This window comes from Urocampus carinirostris, chromosome 11, assembly GCF_059441175.1.
Source record: "Urocampus carinirostris isolate Australia breed hairy pipefish chromosome 11, RoL_Ucar_1.0, whole genome shotgun sequence".
Lineage (NCBI taxonomy): Eukaryota > Metazoa > Chordata > Actinopteri > Syngnathiformes > Syngnathidae > Urocampus > Urocampus carinirostris.
Genome location: NC_142359.1, coordinates 3,950,964 through 3,968,463, shown reverse-complemented (window position 1 = coordinate 3,968,463; position 17,500 = coordinate 3,950,964). Strand labels below are relative to the sequence as shown.

The 17,500-nt window shown below is 44.2% G+C and overlaps 1 protein-coding gene across 2 annotated transcripts in view; it reads left to right on the top strand.

The window, feature by feature from the left end:
• Positions 1-17,500, top strand: part of arhgef40 (Rho guanine nucleotide exchange factor 40) — a 47,535-nt gene that overhangs the window by 7,376 nt on the left and 22,659 nt on the right. For both annotated transcript variants that reach the window (XM_088348197.1, XM_088348196.1), the window contains exons 2-15: positions 1,890-1,979; positions 5,386-5,493; positions 6,074-6,359; positions 6,428-7,457; positions 9,048-9,259; positions 9,333-9,473; positions 9,551-9,656; positions 9,735-9,828; positions 9,893-9,973; positions 10,049-10,165; positions 11,876-11,974; positions 14,359-14,504; positions 15,414-15,552; positions 15,637-15,756. In XM_088348197.1, the coding sequence (XP_088204323.1) occupies positions 1,890-1,979; positions 5,386-5,493; positions 6,074-6,359; positions 6,428-7,457; positions 9,048-9,259; positions 9,333-9,473; positions 9,551-9,656; positions 9,735-9,828; positions 9,893-9,973; positions 10,049-10,165; positions 11,876-11,974; positions 14,359-14,504; positions 15,414-15,552; positions 15,637-15,756 (2,769 nt within the window). The remainder of the gene's footprint in view (positions 1-1,889; positions 1,980-5,385; positions 5,494-6,073; positions 6,360-6,427; positions 7,458-9,047; positions 9,260-9,332; positions 9,474-9,550; positions 9,657-9,734; positions 9,829-9,892; positions 9,974-10,048; positions 10,166-11,875; positions 11,975-14,358; positions 14,505-15,413; positions 15,553-15,636; positions 15,757-17,500) is intronic.

The window sequence follows — 17,500 nt, the reverse complement described above, 5'->3', positions numbered from 1 at the left end:
TCATATGTGCCCCAGGATTAAGTAGATGATTGCCCCCCAAAAACGCCGCTTGCACATCAAAAGCCACTTTAACCCTCATCAGCTTTTACTTCCCTCCTTCATCAAGTTTTCAGCAGGGGTTGAAATCCAGGTACAGTGGAACCTCGGTTTTCGAACGCCTCTGCAAGCAGCAAAGTTGCTACAGGTGAAAAAAAGAAAAGTAGTGCGTACAACTATTGCATTTAAGAAAGAAATACCGTAAATTCCGGACTATAGAGCGCACCTGATTATAAGCCGCACCTACTACGTTTTAAGAGGAAACCCGATTTCGTACATACACAAGCCGCACCTGTATATAAGCCGCATGCGCCCACATTAAAAAATGTAACACAAACTGAACCCAAAGCCGACTTCAAGTCCCGCGATTGAAACTAAATGTCCCTTATTAAAGTCCACAGTCCAAATATCACAGCCGGCAAAATGAACGGAAAATGATACCGGTACTTAAGGTTTGATGCAGACTTGCAGAGTCCGGCTCCCGTTGAAAGTAATCCAAGGAAAAAAGTGTATATTTCCAAAGGTGAGGGTGGGAAAAATATATCAGATGAACACATTTACTCACGCAATTCCTTTTTTTTTAACCGACTTTTTACCCCCTCTTCTTTACTTGTCTGTCCCTCACCTTTAGAGGTCCCCACTTAAACTCTGCACCCCGCGTTTGTTCCGCCCCTCATTTTTCGTTCACCCGTGCAAAACATATCAGAATAAGTGTCTCAAATAAATACATTACAAAAATATTACAGTTGCAAATACATATTATACACGTGTTACACATATTTACAAAGAAAGACGGTACACCGAGAGAGTTTCAAAGCTTTAATAATAATAATATAGCTTTGACAGGGCAGTTAATGGTAGCAACAATCGAGCGCTGCTAGCGGCCGTTAGAAAAATGACATAAATTGGCCGCATCACTAAAAAGCCGCAGGGTTGAAAGTTAGGGAAAAAAGTAGCGGCTTATAGTCCGGAAATTTACGGTAATAGCAAAATATGAAGGAGGTATGCGAGTGTCTGGTCTTGCTAGGGAATACCCCACCGCCCACCTGCGCCTTCTGCTGACCACCACAAAGATAAGAAATCCTATTCATAATTCTTTTCTTTATCCTTTTTTTTTTAATTTTTACACGTTCATGTTAGCGTAATCTTTCGTAGGGAAGATTACGATAATGCGGACGTACGATTAGCCTGGGTTAGCTTTAAATTTACGTTAAACATTCAAAACATTCAGGGTGTTGGAACGGAGCCCAACATTGAGGGTGTTGGAACGGAGCCCCCTTTCCAATGAACCGCTCACCACCTGTGGAGACCCGGGTGCTAAATGACTTGTAAACGACCTGATTTTTTTATTTTTACACGTTCATGTTAGCGTTATCTTTCGTATGGAAGATTACGATAACGCGGACGTACAATTAGCCTGGGTTAGCTTCATGTTTATGTTCATGGTAAACATTCAGGGTGTTGGAACGGATTAAAACGATTTACATTATTCTTAATGGGAAAAACGATTTCGGTGATCCAACAAACGGGTTTTCGAACAGGGTTCTGGAACCGATTATGGTCGAGAACCGAGGTTCCGCTGTAATTGTTGTCAGATGACATGCACGCTCAGGCGGGAGGTGAGTCGAGCGAATGAAAACATGATTACGGCTTTACAGGAACTTTCGGGGAGAAGTCACATGCTGTCATGTCAACAGACCGTGTTGGAAAAGAAATGCCCCTTGTGCGAGAGAGTGAGAGTGAGGGGGTCCATGCTGGCCCCTGCAAGGAAATGTCCGACACTCCCCAGAATGTTCAACAGGAAGCCGAGTGAATGTACCGCGCTGTTGATTGCAGCTATTTTGTCTCATTAGGCTTCAGAGGCCATGGAGGACTGTGTGCAGGGGGCGCTCTCATCTCTATACCCACCCTTTGAAAGCACTGCGCCACCTCTCCTCTCGCAGGTAAGCAATAGAGTAGTCTCTCGGTTTTTTTTTCCAGGAAGGACCGGCGACAGTCGGAATCCACGTGTTAGAAAACATCTCATCTCATTAGCTACACCGCTTATCCTCAGTAGGGTCGCGGGGGTGCTGGAGCCCATCCCAGCAATCATCGGGCAGTGGGCAGGGGACACCCTGAACTGGTTGCCAGCCCATCGCAGGGCACACGGGGACAGACAACTCGCTCGCTCATTCACACCTAGGGACAATTTGGACCGGCCAATTCACCTGAAATGTTTTTGGTATGTGGGAGGAAACCCACGCAAGCACAGGGAGAACATACAAACTCCGCACAGGAGCTGGATTTGAACCCACGCAGGAGGTTCCCAAGACATGAACTGTGCCGCACATGCGCTAACCACTGCGCCGCCGTGCTGCCCCGTGTTAGAAACATTTGTTTATTTATTAAATACTACCAGCTCAGTGGCCTTGGGGGTACGGCGCCCGCCCTGAGACTGGGAGGTTGTGGTTCAAGCCTCGGCCGAGTCATACCTAAGACTTAAACATGGGTACCCGTCCCTGCATGGCGCTCAGCATTAGGGGTTGGAATTGGGGGGTTTGGTCACCTAATGACTCCCAACACCTCAGGTGGGTTGAGAGAGGGGGCTGGGAATCCCCTCCTCTAAATCAATCTCCCAAAAAGAGTCAGAAATGACTCTAGCCACCTCCCACTAGGGGGATATGGCTGTGGTATATATATATATATATATATATATATATATATATATATATATATATAATCAAATACTCTGTTGCAGTGGTTCTCAACTGGTGGGTTGGAAACCAAAAGTGGGTCACGGGCAATGTTCCCTGTCATTTTCCTTACGGGTCTGAGCGTTCACACAAAGTGGTTGAGCAATGCTTGAAACAACAGTGAGCAACAGCAATCCCAAGTGTGGCAACTAAATCATTATCATGTCGAAAACTTGACATCAAGTTACATTTTGCTGAGTTTCCGGCAATGCAAAATTATTTTTCTCTTTTGAATGAATTGACTCATGTACAAAGGTTGTACGGCCTACAAACGTCATTTGTTTTTACAATTCTTTCACAAGATTTCCATTTTTTTTCCCGGTATCTTTTGTCGCATAAAACTAATAATAATTTTTAGGGGCTTATTTAGTCGGTTGCACGATACAGAACTGTATTTAATCACATTTTTTAGTGGAAGTACAATGTTGGCAACAAGATTGACTTGGTATCATTGGAAATGATTTGAATGCAACACAAACTTTTTCTTCTTTTTCCGTGTTTTTTTCTATTTTTTTTTATTCCTTTAAAAAAATCTCATTGTGTTTATTTTTTCCAAGATGTTACTTTTTTCTTGCTTTTCTGTTCTCTATTACCTTTTTTCCCCTTTATTTGCTTCTTTATTTTCTTCTGACTTTTTTTCAGAATTTTTCCTGCTCTTTTTTCCTTCTTTTTTCTTACTTTAGTTTCTTTTTTTCTCAGCTTTTCACTAACTTTTCATTTTGTTATTTTTTTTCTTTTTTGTTCTATTTCCTCCCCTTCCTTTAAGTCATTTTGTGCACAATTTTACATAATGTTTGGTCGTGTAGGGATGAAAGAAGCAAAAACAACCTGAAGAGCCGTTTGGGACTCGAAAGAGCCGGTTGTTTTTAGTGAGCCGAGCCGAAGAAGCCGGTTCTCGAAAAACTCTACCGACTTTACTCAACTTTGTTCTACTTCGACATTGACTTTCAAATACCGCATTTAGAACACTGCATCAGGGAAACCCGTGTATTTTTACCTTCATGCCCTGTAACTTTGATTTAATTTGCTTCTTAATTAGCAATTTGGAGCCCTGATTTTTGTGAGCTGGCTAGATTTTCTTGTGCGTGGAAAAGCTCTGGGTAGTGCGCAATTGCGCACACACGCAGCTTAGAGGGAACATTGGTCACGGGCCTATTTCAGTAGGTTGCGGGTCACTGCTTTGGCAAAATAATGCTGAGAAATGAAAAACAACTGGGGATCAATGACTCCTTAACAGCAAATGACTCCATAAAACAACCAAAAATGACTGAGAAAATTTGTTGAACATGGCGAAGAATACAAGATATGGATTTAATGGCATTGAATACCACTACTGTCTCGATCTCCTTGTTCCACAGACAGACTGAGATTATTTCTTCCTCATGCCATGAGGCTCTTTAACTCCACCCGGGGGAGTAAAAGCCCACATTAAACCCCACCCCCACATTTGCATATTACCCAATTTTTATTAATTACAGTGTGTATTTTATGTGGCACTATTTAAATACTCTATATCAACACGTTATATTGGGTATTTCTGTTTTCTATTTATTTTATTATTATTTTATTTTTCAACACAAGGATACTGCTGGAAGTGTGAATTCCCCTACGGGGATTAATCAAGTATCCTCTCCATCTCTCTATCTCTCAATCTCTTTATATCTCTATATCTATTTCTATCTATCTATACCTCTATTTATCTATATCTATCTTTCTATCTATCTCTATCTATCTATCGCTCTCTCTATCCATCTATATCTATAACTATATCTCTATCTATGTCTTTATCTATCTCTATATCTATCTCTATCTCTATATCTCACTATGTCACTATCTATCTCTATCTATATGTCTATCTCTATCCATCTATCTATATCTATCTCTATTTATGTATATTTAACTCTATCCATCTATCTCTCGATCTATATCTATCTTTATCTATATCTATCTATATCTCTTTATCTCTATCTATATATATCTATCTCTGTCTATCTCCTATCTATATCTAACTATATCTATCTCTAGCTATCTCTATCTATCCCTATATCTGTCTTTATCTATCTCTATATCTATCTCTATCTCTATATCTCACTATGTCACTATCTATCTCTATCTATATGTCTATCTCTATCCATCTATCTATCCCTATCTCTATCTATATATATCTATCTCTATCCATATCTCTATCTCTATCCATCTATCTATATCTATCTCTATCTATCTATATTCAACTCTATCCATCTATCTCTATCTGTATCTATCTATATCTCTTTATCTCTATCTATATCTATCTATCTCTGTCTATCTCTATATCTGTCTATCTCCTATCTATATCTAACTCTATCTGTCTCTATCTATCTATCTCTATATCTAACTCTATCAATCTATCTCTATTTATCTCTATCTCTATATCTAACTCTATCTATCTATATATATCTATATCTCTATCTATCTCTATCTCTATATCTAACTCTATCTATCTATCTCTATTTATCTCTATCTCTATATCTAACTCTATCTCTATCTATCTATATATATCTATCTCTATCTCTATCTATATCTATCCATCCATCCATTGTGGCACTTCTAACGCGATGACACTCCACCCTCCATCCAGGTGTTCACCGTGCTGGAGTCCACCTACCAGCAGGACAGCCTTCGCTACCTCCTGGACTACTTTGTCCCCGCCAAGCACCTCCTTCACAAGCTCCAGCAGCATGCCTGCGTGAGTCTCCTCTCATGTGGATCGTGGGATGATCTTGTTGTGATGCACTCGACTTGAAGTTGACTTTGCGGGTGCACGTGTAGGCGTTCCAAACACGTGCAAAAGCTGTTTTTTCCTTGTCGCTGAGCTGCACCGAGGTGGTGAGTCATGACAATAATTCCTTCCAGATGTCAGGGAAGGAGAAAGAGAAACAGAGAAACTTTGGCTTCTGACTAGGGGAGCGATATATATTAGCATTGGTTTTATTCAAATGCATGAATGAGGGAATCTATAGAAAGTTAGAGGGGCCACGCTTAGGTAATGTGTGAAATTGGGTGGGGGTGCAAACTGGTGGAAGTACACAAAAAACTGCAAATGACTTAGGAGTGCCAATGTCATGACGAGCCTGAGTCCAGACCTGGGCCACTAGAGGGAGTCGCCGCCGTCAGGGGAGTGAAAATAAACACTAGTGGAATGTGGATGTAAATTGAATGAGGGGTCCCAGGCAGGGTGGGGGGCCTAAGAGTAGCAGTACAAGCCTGAGTGTGATCATATTACTCAGTAAAATTGAAATATTATATCTTGTAACACTTTCCCTCAGTCCCAGTACCTGGGTTGTCTCTTCCTCCACTCTGGCTGGCCGCTGTCTCTCGGCAAAAAAGTGGTGGTCCAACTCTCCACGCTGGACTGGAGGCTCCTCCGCCCCAACGACTTCTACCTGCAGGTAGTGCCTTTCTCGACTCGCTGTCCGAGGTTGGCCCTGAAGTGTTTGGCCCCGGGAGGACGCACGGTTCAGGAAATCCTAGTGCCTGAGTCCCAGCATCCGTTGGTGTTCACCAGCGAATGGTTGCACAGCATCAACAAGGAACGGGGCCACAGGAGGGAAGGTAAGGTTTGCTGGAGATCTTCAAGCATCCGGCAGTTTTCAGTACATGGTTTTCTTCTGTTGATGCAGCAGGCGGTGGTCTCGATACCTGCTTGGTGAGCACCTGTGACGGCGTACTGCGCGTTCCGTGGAAGGAGGTGGTGTACCCCGAATTTATCCACGACCCGTCTGAGGAAGCCAGCTCGCATTCCAAACTGGACACGTCCGAGGGTCTCAACGAGGCTTGGTGCAGGAACTCCTGGGACTGGACTGAAGAGGAGGAGGAGGAAGAGAACATCTTGCTACCAGACGTCTTGGACTCTCGGCCTGCGCTCCCTCGCCGGCGGCGCAGCGAAGACGGGCTTGGCCGGACCACGAGACCCCGTGAGCTCGATGCTGACTATGTGGAGCTGTTGGAGCCGAGAGGGGGACCGGACGGAGGTGTCGACCCGAGACACAAGTACTTGGAGATGCACGGGATATGCAAAACTAAGACTCTGCCGCTATGCAAACGGGCAAACGCGATAAAACTGCGGAAGGGTAAGATGCTTGGATGTGGCCAGATGGACCACTTCGCAGAGAACGCAAGCGCTAAGGCATATTCGACTGAGGATCCTTTGTTGGTACCTCAGCTTCCTTCTCGAAACGCACAAATAAGTGCACGGAGACAATCTTATCCATATCCTGGCCAGGATTACAACGACAACATTGGCGGTTTCATAAAGAGTGACTCCGAAGTTCGAGGAAGCCACCTGTTTAAAGAGAGGCGACCTGGCGTCGGGGGTGAGGATGATATGAACAAGAGGCCAAAGAGAAAAGACTCTGACAACACTGTCCCAGTCGGATATGTCGTGGAGGGTTGCTCCGACCCCGGCTCCCATTCAGACTCTGTTTTTGAGGACACGGATAAACCTGCGAGCGGAGACAGTGATGCAGCAACAGCAACTTGTGGCACCCAAGACAAAACTTCGGTTGTTGTGGCTAGCAAAAGCACTACGGACAGCAAAAGTGTCGTGGATATCGGCGTGAAGGCCAACCCAACAGGAAATGATGCTAAGAAGACAAATCAAGAGGAAGCGATTGGAAAGGAAGGCAAAGCTTCAGGCTTCAGAGCTCCAAGGTAGCACAATCATATTCAGCTCATGTCTGTCTAAAATGAGATCGCTAAAATATTTGACTTGGCTCGTATTCATTGCACAGCGTAAATGTGCGCATACCTATTGCTAAGGTACACAACATTTCTTGTTAGGTATCTATCTATCTACCTTGGTCATATCCCTCAAGAGGGGTGACCGACTGCAAGACAAACATATACAATAACAAAGAGAATAAAAGGCAAAATATAGCAAAAAACACACACACAAGGATTTTTGGACCATGGCCAACCCAAATGCCCAAACAACCAAACAGGTGAAGCACCTCGGCACCTTAAGTTGGTCATGCTTTCGTCTCTCCAGATGAAACGGGACACAATTGAGTGGCCATGTCACTCGGGTCAGCGTGACACTACACACTCTTTTGTTCAATGGCAGGGCCCGACAGCTTTCGCTGGTTTACCCCTGCCACATCATACAGGTGCCCTGCCCATCCCTTAGAACACGCCCAAACATCCCACTATCCTTTTACAACACCTCTCCACTCATTCCTATCACCAACAATAGCTCTAGCTTCCACTAGATTTAGACCTCTTTCCTGCAGATCACTCATAACACCATCCATCCACGTCAATGGCGGCCTTCCTCTTGGTCTCCTTCCATTGACTTCTGCTCTGTAGATCCTCTTCAACATTCTCTCCTCATCCATCCTCTCCATGTGTCCAAACCAACAGAGTACTCTCTTAACAGTTCCACTACTACTCTAGTTCTGTCTCTCACAATTTCATTTCTCAATCCATCCAATCTTATCACTCCTAACATACTCCTCAAACACTTCATCTCAAAAACATTCCATTTCCTTCTTAAATCTGTGTTCAGGCTCCATGTCTCTGCATCATACAACACAGTCTGCACAATCACACTCTCATACAGTCCCTTCTTAACATCCATACTCATTGCTCATCACTCTCCTCAGAGGACCCAAAACCTTGCTTCCTTGATTGATACTTCGCACTCCATTCCACCAACTGCAGCCACATCACAACCCAAGTACCTAAAGCTTTACACTTCTTCCAGCACCTGTCCATGCAACCTTATTTCTAACGCTATGCCCACTCCATCACGTGAACACTTCATCACCTTACTCTTCCCAACATCCACACATAACTGACGCCTATCACACACTCTTCCAAACTCCGTTACCAACCTTCTCAATGTTTCCTCAGAATCAGCCACAAGCGGTGTGTCATCTGCAAAGAGCAACTGACTTACCTGCCGCACTGTTCCACCGTTATCCATCATCTCTACACCTCTGCCAAATACTCTTGCATTCACCTCTCTGGCCACGCCATCCATGTACACATTAAACAGCCATGGTGACATCACACACCCCTGTCTCACACCAGTGAACACAGGGAACCACTCACTTGTCTCACTCCCTACTCTTACCTACCTACCTACCTACCTTATAAGAGTAGGTATTTATACAGTCATGGTATTTGGCTTCTATATTTTCGTATTCGTGGAATCAACCAAAAACTCTATAATATAGAACATCAAAAATCAACATCGATATTGTCAAGTATGTTATCTGGAAATCTATGTTTCACCTCAAGGAAGAAAAAAAAGGGTCGGGGAGCCAAAGGGAAGGTTCGGACTGGCGGCCGTGTTTTCCGCGGGGTCTCCAAAACGCAGAGCAGAGCTTCTCCCAACGTGAGCTCCACTTCCCGATCCGTCTCGACACAGAGGCCGATCGCACAGGAGGGCAGTTCGGAGCCTTCGTCCGATGGAGAGTGCCTGTCGGAGCATGGCGTAACCAGCGGCGCAGGTAGCTTGTAACTGAATTATGTGCTTCCACAAAAAACAACTGCCTGAGAATATCCTGTTCTGTATCTGTACAGAGGCAGAGTCTTTGCCTGTCTGCAATGGCCTATCAGATGTCACCAACGAGGACACAAAGTCAGGTCATTCGTTTCAAGAGTCTTCTTTGCTCCGGGAATTAGACCCAGAAGTCATCCGGTCAGGCCAGCTTAAGATGATGGGTATTCTTCCGTCCCCTACCCCAAAATCCATGATTGTAAAGTTGGTTGGTTGACCGAGTGATCCCTGCTCACTGCAGGTACGATGGACAGATTGGGACGCTCTTTGGTCATTGCAGAGATCGGAGATTCTGGAAACAGCGAGGAAATGGCGAAGATCCTGGCTTGCTATCACAGGATAACGCAGTAAGAGTCAGCTCGCTGCCATTTGAGTGAGGGTTGCGGTGCTGTTGACGGCTCTTTCCCGTGGTCTGCTATGCTCAGGTCTGCAGCCAGAGAGAAAGGCCTGGTGGTGTTGATTGACAGCAGACGGCAGACGCCGTCGTCCCTCTGCCTCTCCGTGCTCCGGCTATTCCAGGTGAGAACAGGCAGCAAGAGACTTTGCTAAAAAACAGAAATGAACTTACCATTGTGCGTCCCAGAGGCTGGTTCCCCAGGGTCTCGGCGCGGTGGTTTTCTTGGTGGAGGATCAGGAGCCCTCTTGTGACCTGGAAGGCACAGAAGTGAGCATCACAGGATGGAGAATGCTTTGGCATCTGCACATTGAGAAATCACAATCAGTCTTCTGTTGATTCCAGGTCCACATGGTACGAGGAACGGCGGTCCTCGAGCAGTTTTTTGACAAGCAACAGCTGCCCACAGAGATGGGGGGTGACTTCAGCCAATGCCACACTGACTGGCTCAACTTCAGACTGGTTAGGAAGAGACAATGTGCTTATGTTTCACACTAAGATTCAGATCCAGTAGTGCTTTGGCACGTGAAGACCCCAATTTCAGTGTTAAAGAATGTTCTACACCCCTTAGATAAGGAGCTGGCTCCACTCAAAATTGTCTCTCTGCCCTTCTCTGTCTGTCTCTCTCACTGCCACTGTCTCTGCCTGTCTGTCTCTGTGTGTCGCTCTGTCTGTCTTTATCTCTCTCTGTATTTCTTTCTCTCTCTCTGTCTCTGTTGCTCTCTCTCTCTCTCTCTCTCTCTCTCTCTCTTTCTCTCTCTCTATATCTTTCTCTCACTGTCTCTCTCTCTGTCTCTCTGTCTCTCTGTCTCTCTCTCTCTCTCTGTCTCTCTCTCTCTCTGTTTGTCTCTCTCTCTGTCTCTCTGTCTCTCTCTCTCTGTGTCTCTCTCTCTCCCTTTCTCTCTCTCTCTCTCTCTCACTCTCTGTCGCTCTATATCTTTCTCTGTCTCTCTCTGTCGCTCTATGTTTTTCTCTCTCTCTGTCTCTTTCTGTCTCTTGTCTCTCTCTCTCTGTCTCTCTCTGCCTCTCTTTCTCTCTCTGTGTGTCTCTCTCTGTCTCTCACTGTGTGTTTCTGTCTGGGTCTCTCTCTCGCTCTGTGTATCTCTCTGTGTCGCTATCGCTCTCTCTCTCTCTCTCTCTCTCTCTCTCTCCCTCTCTGTCGCTCTATATCTTTCTCTCTCTGTCTCTCTGTCTCTCTGTCTCTCTCTCTCTCTCTCTCTCTCTCTCTGTGTTTGTGTTTCCCTCTCTGTTTCTCTCTCTCTCTCTCTCTCTCTCTCTCTCTCTCTGTGTCTCTCTCTCTCCCTTTCTCTCTCTCTCTCTCTCTCTCTCTCTCACTCTCTGTCGCTCTATATCTTTCTCTGTCTCTCTCTGTCGCTCTATATCTTTCTCTCTCTCTGTCTCTCTCTGTCTCTTTCTGCCTCTTGTCTCTCTCTCTCTGTCTCTGTCTCTCTCTGTCTCTCTTTCTCTCTCTGTGTGTCCCTCTCTGTCTCTCACTGTGTGTTTCTCTCTGGGTCTCTCTCTCGCTCTGTGTATCTCTCTGTGTCGCTATCACTCTCTCTCTCTCTCTCTCTCTTTCTCTCTCTCACTCTCTCTCTCTGTCGCTCTATATCTTTCTCTTTCTGTCTCTCTGTCTCTGTCTCTCTCTCTCTCTCTCTCTCTCTCTCTCTCTCTCTCTCTCTCTGTGTGTGTCTCTCTGTGTGTCTCTCTCTCTGTCTCTCTCTCTCACTGTGTGTGTCTCTGTCTCTCTGTCTCACTCTCTGTTGCTCTATATCTTTCTCTCTCTCTGTGTTTGTCTCTCTTTCTCTGTCTCTCTCTCTGTCTCTCTCTCTCTCTCTCTCTGTGTCTCTCTCTGTCTGTCACTGTGTGTTTCTCTCTGGGTCTCTCTCTCGCTCTGTGTATCTCTCTGTCGCTATTGCTCTCTCTCTCTCTCTCTCTCTCTCTCTCTCTCTCTCTCTCTCTCTCAATATATATATATATATATATATATATATATATATGGAATCTCTAATTTGGTGCATAATATTGAATTATTATTGGTATTATGTCATTTAAAAAAACAAATCTTAAGAGCTATTGGGGAGGCAAAAGAGCTGGCTATTTTCCATTAGCTGATCTAAAAAAGAGCCGTAATTCCCATCACTACTAACCAGTTTTTTTTTTTTCCGTCTTTAGAGTTTAGAAAGTCTGACCGAACGCTGCGAGAGCGCCCTCCTCTTGCTGGAGGAAGCGCTGCAGTCGATGGATGCCGAGCCCATCGTTGACGACATCAAGGTGAGTCCGCGAGAGTGGCAGCCGATTAAGGAACAGTTTTAGGGCACGTTACTGAAAAAAAAAGGAATTTGTTACTGTTACTAGTTACTTAGTTTAAAGAGTAATTCCGTTTTTACTGAAATCCCAAAGAAGCACTTTACTCTGAAAGTAACAACTTACAAGTTATTGTATATACTCGCATTGAAGCTGACTACGTGTGCAATATTGAGCTCTTTCAAATGGACAATTAGCCGAGACATTCCATATCCATTTTGTCTATGAAATGAAATGATGTGCATTTCTATAGCGCTTTTCAAGTCAATGACTTCCCAAAGTGCTTTACAGTGTGCTTCACATTTCCCAATAGCGGCCTTGTATTGCAGCCATGTAAGACGCTAACCTGCTTATTGGGGGTATTAGGGGTTCAGTGTCTTACCCAAGGACACTTTGACATGTAACACGGACAAGCCGGGATTCGAACTGGGATCCCTTGATCCCAAAACGAGCGCTCTACCTCCTGAGCTACTGCCGCCCAATGAGCTCCTCCATTGCTAAGTACTGTCCAAGACATTTTTATTTCCAGGCATGCAATAATAACAACAAAATTCAGAAAGCTTTTTCCATCAAATCAGTGCTTACAGTTCCCAGTTGATTTTGTTATTCTTGTATAAGCCACGCCCGCTCCCCACACACTGGTTTCCATTCACTACTGGTGACACACAACCAAACCTATTCATTTGAGCTGAACCCCTGATTTAGGAATAGTATTTTAGAGTTGTAAATACAGCCTAGATGTAAATATATATCCATGTGTTAGGGAGAATATCAATAGGGAGAAATTATTCTACTCCGTGCTTGAGACGCTGCTACCATACCTGTAATGAGTTGCTTGGTACTGTCCAAGACGTTTTCTTTTTTACCAGGCATGTTGTTTCAAAAATAATTTTACTGATAAAAAGACCGAAATTCAGTTCTCTTATATTGTTAATTCTGTGCTCACGGTTGCCTATTGATTCCATTGTTGCTATACAAGCCAGGCCCCGTCTCCACGTGCTGCGCACCATTCGCTATTGGTGACTCACAACTAAACTTTTGCCTTTAAGCTGACACCCTGATGTCAGTATTCTATTTTATGGTTGTAAATATGGCTTGAATACAAGTAAACAGTATATGGTAGGGAGAGTATCAGTAGGGAGAAATTATTGTACTCTTTGCTTGAATTGGTGCTAGCGTATCTGTATTGAGTTGTACTTTGTTTCTATCTATCTATCTATCTATCTACCTTGGTCATATCCCTCAAGAGGGGTGACCGACAGCAGGACAAACAGATCCAATAACAAATAAAATAAAAAAGGGAAAAAAATAGCAAAAAACACACACAAAACATTTTTGGACCATGGCCAACCCAAACAAGTTAGGCACCTCGGCACCTAAGTTCATGCTTTCGTGCCTCCAGATGAAACGGGATACAAGAAAGCAGCCATATCACTCGGGTCAGGGGGACGCAACACACACTTCTGTCCAACAGCAGGGCCCGACAGCTTTCACTGGTTTACCCCTGCCGCATCATACAGGTGCCCTGCCCATCCCTTAGAACGCGCCCAAACATCCCACTATCCTTTCACAACACCTCTCCACTCATTCCTATTCTGTCCAACAGCAGGGCCCGACAGCTTTCACTGGTTTACCCCTGCCGCATCATACAGGTGCCCTGCCCATCCCTTAGAACGCGCCCAAACATCCCACTATCCTTTCACAACACCTCTCCACTCATCCCTATCACCAACAAGAGCTCTAGCTTCCACTAGATTTAGACCTCAACCCTAGAACCCTGTGGTGAGGGGCCTTCTCTCCCTGGGAGGTGTGAGAATTCTCCCACCGTGTCGTAAGCGGAGGGAGCGAAGGGACTGGGGATCCTCTCCTCCCTATCTCTACTTCCCAAGAGACAGCAAGGCAATGGGGGCTGGAGACCGAAAGGTCTCGCAAACCCAAGTTATAGGGTCACTAAATGTGAGAGGATGTGGAAGTAAAGCGACTGAGTGGAAGAAAGAGGAGATTGGAAGGATGGTGACTAGAAAGAAGGTTGATGTGTTAGCCTTGAGTGAAACAAAGATTGTACTTTGTAGGGCCATATAAACATGCCAACTCCATTAGAACAATGTAAATAGCAATGTGATGCTAGTGGACTAACAGTTTATTCATCACTTCACGGATTTTCTTCGCTCAGAACAGTTGTTTGAAGCAGATTAACACACCATGTTGCAATGAAGTTTGAGCTACAAATCTTTATGATTAACGCGTTAATTACTCTTTACCGAGAAAAGTAATCACGTTCCAGGAATACTTTTTACACCCAACTGATCTGTGAACGATTGGTGAACTTGACCGCTCGATTCCTTCCCCAGGAGGTTCCAGGGTGCGCGGACAAGCACCGGCACCTCATGGCTAAAGTCCTTTCCGACAGTCGCTTGACTGAGCTTCAGCGAGGAGGCGGCGCCCTGCTGGCAGGTTTGGGCAACAGCGGGCTGGCGCGCACCTCTCCTGATTGCAGGTAATCGGTTTTCGGGGTTGTGTAGGGTTACTTTAACTGGATTACTTTCAATGACTTTTGGATGACTCCAATACCAAATATGCGGATAAAAGACAAAAGAAACTACCGTATTTTCCGCACTATAAGGCGCACCGTGTTATAAGGCGCACCTTCAATGAATGATATATTTTAAAACTTTTTTCATACATAAGGCGCACCGCATTATAAGGCGCTATAAGTGCAGGCTGGTTTAAGATTAGGTCATTGTGCAATTTTGTAATTGTAATCCTGTGCAGTCCTCCGAGACATTTTTGTGATTAATTGAAAGAGAAAAATAGACAGAGAGAGAGATAGATAGAGTGAGAGAGAGAAAAATAAAGAGAGAGAGAGAGAGAGAAGGAGAGTAAAGGAAAAAAGGAAGATAGAGCAAAAGAAGGTTAAAAGACAGAAAGAGACAAAAAACAAAGAAAGAGAAAAGAAGACAGAGAGAGTGAGAGAGAAAAACAAAGAGAGAGAGAGAGAGAGAGAGAGAATGAAATCCAAAGAGAAATAGAGAGAGAGAGAAGAGAGAAAGGGGAAAGCAAGAGAAAGAGAGTAGAGGAAAAAAGGAAGAGAGAGCAAAATAAGGTTAAAAGACAGAAAGAGACAAAAAGGAACAAAGAAAGAGAAAAAGAGACAGAGAGAGTGAAAGAGAGAGTGAGAGAGAGAAAAATAAAGAGTGAGAGAAAGAAAGAGAGAGAGATTAAAAAGAAATACAAGTACAGTGTCTTTGTTCGAGGCGCCTGGCTGTGGCTACATCGAGTGGACCTATTTCAACCTACAGCTCTCTTTCTCTTGCGCTTCTCTGAGTGTTGTTTCGCGGGCCGGATCCAATCCCCTAGCGGGCCTAATCCGGCCCGCCGGCCGCCCGTTTCCACTTCTGTTCGTCAGGACCGCGCTGGAGGCCGCTTCTAAAGTGTACGACGGCGTGGACGATGCTCTCCATCGACTGGTGCGGGTCTCAAACCGGAAGGCTCGCGATTTGGATGCGCTGAGCCGTCTCGCCGGCCTGGTGGACCGGTTGCAAAAGGTGAGCTGGCGAAGGAAGACCGAGATGGAAAATGGACGTACTGTGACAAAAAAATTACACAAAATGGCGATTTCCACCCCACAGTGCGACGTGGAACTGGAGCGGGTGCAGTCGCAAGTGGACGCCTACAAGGACCCGCCACTCTCGCTGAGCAGACTTTCGCTACAGCAGCAGAAGTTCAAGAAGTTGAGAGAAACGGCAAATGTAAGAAGTCCACAAATTGGAAAGTGGAGCATTTAAATACTACAGAATACGGTGGAGAAGATTAGAAATGCATACATGGATACTTTATTCACAGGGTTGGGTAGGGTTACTTGAACTAGATTACTTTCAATGACTTTTGGATTACTCCCATACCAAAATATGCTAATAAAAGACAAAAGAAACTAAATAGAAATAAAATGATGACTCACAACACGTGGTAAGCTTTCTCTCCTGGCTTTGATCTATTTGATCTCCGGCAAAACGAACATCAAATGTGACCAGGGTTGGGTAGGGTTACTTGAACTAGATTACTTTAAATTACTTTTGGATTACTCCCATACCAAAATATGCTAATAAAAGACAATAGAAACTAAATATGAATAAAAGGATGACTCACAACACGTGGTAAGCTTTCTCTCCTGGCTTTGATCTCTGGCAAAACGAACATAAAATGCGACCAGGGTTGGGTAGGGTTACTTTAACTGGATTACTTTCATTGACTTTTGGATGACTCCAATACCAAATATGCTAATAAAAGACAAAATAAACTAAATAGAAATAAAATGATGACTCACAACACGTGGTAAGCTGTCTCTCCTGGCTTTGATCTCTTTGATCTCCGGCAAAACGAACATCAAATGTGACCAGGGTTGGGTAGGGTTACTTTAACTAGATTACTTTCAATTACTTTTGGATTACTCCCATACCAAAATATGCTAATACAAGACAAAAGAAACTAAATATGAATCAAATGATGACTCACAACACGTGGTAAGCTGTCTCTCCTAGCTTTGATCTCTTTGATCTCCGGCAAAACGAACATCAAATGCGACCAGGGTTGGGTAGGGTTACTTTAACTTGATTACTTTCAATGACTTTTGGATTACTCCCATACCAAATATGCTAATAAAAGACAAAAGAAAGTAAATAGGAATAGAATGATGACTCACAACACGTGGTAAGCTTTCTCTCCTGGCTTTGATCTCTTTGATCTCCGGCAAAACCAACATAAAATGCGACCAGGGTTGGGTAGCGTTACTTGAACTTGATTACTTTCAATTACTTTTGGATTACTCCAATACCAAATATGCTAATAAAAGACAAAAGAAACTAAATAGGAATAAAATGACTCAATTTTGTGCAGGCTTGGGGAGTAACAAAACACATGGAACAGCAAAAATGATGTTGGCAAGCTGTTTGGATTTATTTTCATTTTGTTCCTGTCGCAATTTATGTTAGTTTTGCCGGAAATCAAAGAGATCAAAGCCAGGAGAGAAAGCTTACCGCGTGTTGTGAGTCATCATGTTGCCTGTTGGGCCTACCGGTGGTGGCTGGGGTTGGAATCGTCTTTTATAATCTTATTGGCTCTGCTACAGTATCGCAAGCCGGTAAGGCCTTCTAGACTGGGCAGAGAGCAGACGATGATCTTTTAGGCTGTGTTGATGTTGTTTAATATCCTCCCTGCATACCGTATGTTAGGATACTTTCCACTGTGGGTTTGTAGTGAGACGCCAGACAGTTCTGTTCCAGGTGTCGCTGCTGAGCCTCCCTAAAATATATTGTAAACACGCCTTATGTACGATAAATTTATGACAAAAGATTTTTTTTTTGTGGGTGCCCCCTTAAAACCCAGTGTCCCTTATAGTGCGGAAAATACGGTACTTTTCCATAACCATACTCTGCAGCACAGGTGTCAAACAGGCGGCCAGATCAGGCCCGCAAGACAACACTCAGAGAAGCGCAG